This window comes from Elaeis guineensis, chromosome 11 (genome assembly GCF_000442705.2).
Source record: "Elaeis guineensis isolate ETL-2024a chromosome 11, EG11, whole genome shotgun sequence".
Taxonomy (NCBI): domain Eukaryota; kingdom Viridiplantae; phylum Streptophyta; class Magnoliopsida; order Arecales; family Arecaceae; genus Elaeis; species Elaeis guineensis.
Window position 1 is genome coordinate 62,782,699 of NC_026003.2, and position 3,879 is coordinate 62,786,577.

The following is a 3,879-nucleotide window of genomic DNA, read 5'->3' on the forward strand; positions in this document are numbered from 1 at the left end:
GAGCCGCACAGGATCCGTCGCAGGAGGTGGAGCAGAATCATGGCCGTTACTGCGGCCTGCCGTGTAGTCCCATTATGGGGAATGATTGAGCCGTGCAGAATCCGTCGCAGGAGGTGGAGCAGAATCATGGCCGTTACTGCGGCCTATCAGGGATTCTAGGCTTGTCGACTGAAGCTCGGTTGAAGCATCCGGCGGAGAGAGGTGGTTATCCATCTGGAAGGAGCCCGGGCGTTGCTGGCGGGTCATCTACCGTTGGATGCCTTGAGCGTCAGTACTATAGGCGGGGGCCATTTGCTGTAGGAGGCTTTCTGTAGACGAAGTCCGCCTCCCGTAGGAGTCCGGACGGAGTCTTCCCGCAGTTGAAGTCGGGGATGAAGTCCGACTCCCGTAGGAGTCCGGACGGAGTCTACCTGCAGTTGGAGTCGGGGACGAGGTCCGGCTCCCGTAGGAGTCCGAACGTAGTCTACCTGCAATTGGAGTCGGGGACGAGGTCCGGCTCCTGTAGGAGTCCGGACGGAGTCTACCTGCAGTTGAAGTTGGGGACGAGGTCCGGCTTCCGTAGGAGTCCAGATGGAGTCTACTTGCAGTTGGAGTCGGGGACGAGGTCCGGCTCCCGTAGGAGTCCGGACGGAGTCTACGTGCAGTTGGAGTAGGGGATGAGGTCCGACTCCCGTAGGAGTCCGGACGGAGTCTACCTGCAGTTGAAGTCGGGGACGAGGTCCGACTCCCATAGGAGTCCGGACGGAGTCTACCTGCAGTTGAAGTCGGGGACGAGGTCCGGCTCCCGTAGGAGTCCGGACGGAGTCTTCCTGCAGTTGAAGAGAAGTTGCCCTGCTGGTTGGATGCCGGTAGGATCTCCGAGTGGTCACTCCTGATACGAACTTCGGCTGGAGGGTATTTTATACCCAACAATTTCTATTCTGATTCCAGTTACGAACCAAACGCCTCCATAATATTTTGATTGGCTTATGCTAACAACAAACATGGACATCAAGTTTGATTCAGTCTCTGCAAGCATCAGGGAGAGCTTGAATGCTGGGAGCAATTTTCTATTAGCATCTACCATGATACCACCACTTGCAGTCAGATTTTTTTTTTTTCCTCAACTGATTTCAAGGAGGCAAATTCTAATTGTATGGCACCTGAGTCAGCTTTTACCCTTTTCTGAATCAATTCTTTGTATAAATGCTGGTCCTACACTAGTTCTGATTAAGGTGTTCTACCAACTCCAAGATGATATCATTTCCTGAAAATCTAAGCTGTCTAACCGGGAAAAAAAAAATATTTTATCAAGCATGAGAAATATAGTTTGGCTGGAGCGATCTTATTTATGATATTCATGGCCGATTTGATCACTTGTTTGTATTGCTTGTTTCCAAATTCCTAATCTGGCCCCCAACCTAAACTGAAAGAATAATGCAAGTTACGATATGTAGATGATGTAACCTAGTTTTTAATTGTTTCCGTGCAGGTTATCAGTCAGCCATGCGATGGATCATAGAATGAGGATGCGTGTGCGTGATGTGTCACGTTTGTCACTATCTTCCTTCTAGATAAACAAGTCATACTATTAGGTAGGTGAGTGAAAGAGAGTCTTTAGTACAATGTCATGTTCATCTCTAACCTTTTGGATGCCAGTAACTAGACTGTGGAATGTGAGGCATAGAGCATTTTCTCGCCCACTTGCTATGAAAAGTTGGAAGTGATAGGCTGATATTATTTATGGGGCAAGGTATTTGAATTTTAAGAACTCATAATGCTATTACAGAGCAATAGAAACAAGTATTTGGTTTATTGGGAGAAGCCACTAGTGCTCTCATTAAGATGCTGCACTACTCTATTTCTTCTCTTCTTTCTTCTCTTCCTTCTTTTCTTCTTTCTTCTCCTCTTTCTTTTCTTCTTTCGCTGGGCCTACTGATAGAATATCGATCTTTCCTATTTTCTTCAACTTCTTTGCAATTGCCACTGTGTCCATCTCGCCTATAATAGTCATCTTCTGGTCCTTCAGATCAGCAGCTATTGAATCAATGCCTGATTCAAAACACATGATACTGTGATTAAATTGGAAACTGTTTGCAGTAGTTTCCTGCGCAACAACTAACAAGTATTTCAGACTTGAAATGCGAAAGAGAGAGCATGTTCCACCTGTTTCCATGGCTCTGTTACTCTGCACTCAAGGTTCATAATTCATCATCCATAGTTTCAAGTAAATCATTGAAGTTATGGTTATTATTTTTGGGACATGAAACTTTTACTAGGATGAAAAAACATTTGAAAAAAAAAAAAAAATGAACATTGGAAACTCGTGAAGATTTGAAATATGAAAACATGGAAATATTAGTATTATTAGCCGCTGAAAGAAAAGCACAATCTGATATTACTTTGTATGAAGCGAAAATTTGATGTACGTTTAATTTGTTTATGAATTCATGTCTTGCTGCCTATAGAAGTATTCTTTACAAAACTAAACAACTGAGAAAGGCGACCCCCTCCTGCAGCCAACCATAAAATGGTTCTGCAATCCTGGTGTGCAGGCCCAAGGTTTGATTCCATGACTTATGATTGGGACTCCAAAGTTTTTCAACTGAAAGACACAAACTAACTGAATTAAATAGTTCCTCCTTGGACCAAACAATTTAGATTTCCCATCACTCATAAGCCACAAAACATAAAATTCAGACACTCTGTTTAATTTAGTTCCATAAATTTGGAAGGAAAATTACAGGGTGGATGGCTTACTATAAGCCAAACCAAAGATGTTTTAATGGATGCTATGCAGTATCACAGATTACTTCATGCACAACTAGAAAAATTCAAATTTGTTCATACTGCACCAGCATAGATCTGGAAAACTAAGGTTAAAAGATGGTAATTGAAGAAGATCCAGGATAAACAAGAACCGTAGATCTCGGCAGCAGCCTCTATTGCTTTCTGCTTTGTCTTCTCATCATTCATGGCCAGAATCTTGAGCACTACTTTTTGCTATTTGAACCACAGAATACATAATTAAAAAGGGACCGTTAGGAAGCTTAGAACTACAAATATGAATGCATAAATTAGGCTGGGAAAGAAAGAATAAGAGAGAATTTAATGCTGGAGTAGTACATACCTGTGCCATCTAAAGAAAAGAAGAGAAGGCTCTTGTTTTTTTTTTTTTTTTTTTGGAGCAAAGAGGAGAAGAAAAGGAGTCTGCCACTCAAAATTTGCTCTTCCGCAATGAAATCGACCATAGGAAGTCGGCAGAGGCAGGGGAGGGTGGGTTTTGTACCTTGTATAGGAACCGAGTTCTGTTGTTCAGACTAAACAATTTAGGGCATTAGGGATACTCAGTCGAAGTGGAGCTTTAGGAAGGATGGCCTGCTGGGACTTCATTCTTATTGGAGCAATCAGTTAGTGTCAGATTGTTTTGGGGAGCATACCATGCATGCGGTGAGTGGGGATGCAGACAAGAGGTCGTAGTCAATTTCGCCAGCTATCTTTCAGAAAGCGTGGCCGTTTGCCCTTTAAAGATTCTTTCCTCCTCTCTAAGCAAGAAAAAGAAAAGGAAAAATAAATTGAGAGGCAAGAAAATTCGAGAACCTCAGCATAAACTGTTTCAAGCCCAATCCAATTGCAGAGGCTATGCAAATTCAGATAATAGAAAGTAACCAATAAGTTTGCAATTTGCACTCACGACACGTAATTTCAGAGAGAAGAGAGATCTATAATTTTAATTTTACACTGCATGGTTCATCTCAAAAAAAAAAAGAAAAAAGAAAACTCTGCATGGTTCTAGATAGGTTAATGAATTGACCAGTTAGGTTGCATCATGTCGGTATCTTAATCTTTCTTGAAATTATTATTATTAAGTCAGCATGATGGTATGGGAGACATAGTTTC

The 3,879-nt window shown here is 42.5% G+C and overlaps 1 protein-coding gene across 1 annotated transcript; it reads right to left on the reverse strand.

Moving 5' to 3' along the window:
* Window positions 1-1,696: 1,696 nt before the first annotated feature.
* On the reverse strand, window positions 1,697-3,252 carry LOC105035653 (heavy metal-associated isoprenylated plant protein 39). The gene is made up of 3 exons (XM_010911278.4): window positions 3,110-3,252; window positions 2,901-2,982; window positions 1,697-2,031 (listed from the first exon to the last, which is right to left on the reverse strand). The coding sequence occupies exons 1-3, from the start codon at window positions 3,116-3,118 to the stop codon at window positions 1,838-1,840; spliced, it is 285 nt and encodes a 94-aa protein (XP_010909580.1). The 5' UTR covers window positions 3,119-3,252; the 3' UTR covers window positions 1,697-1,837.
* Window positions 3,253-3,879: the final 627 nt, after the last annotated feature.

Coding starts and splice junctions, on each gene's coding strand:
- LOC105035653 (XM_010911278.4), bottom strand. Junction 2,032..2,900: donor GGCTGCTGCCGAGATCTACG/GTTCTTGTTTAT, acceptor GTTTTGAATCAG/GCATTGATTCAATAGCTGCT.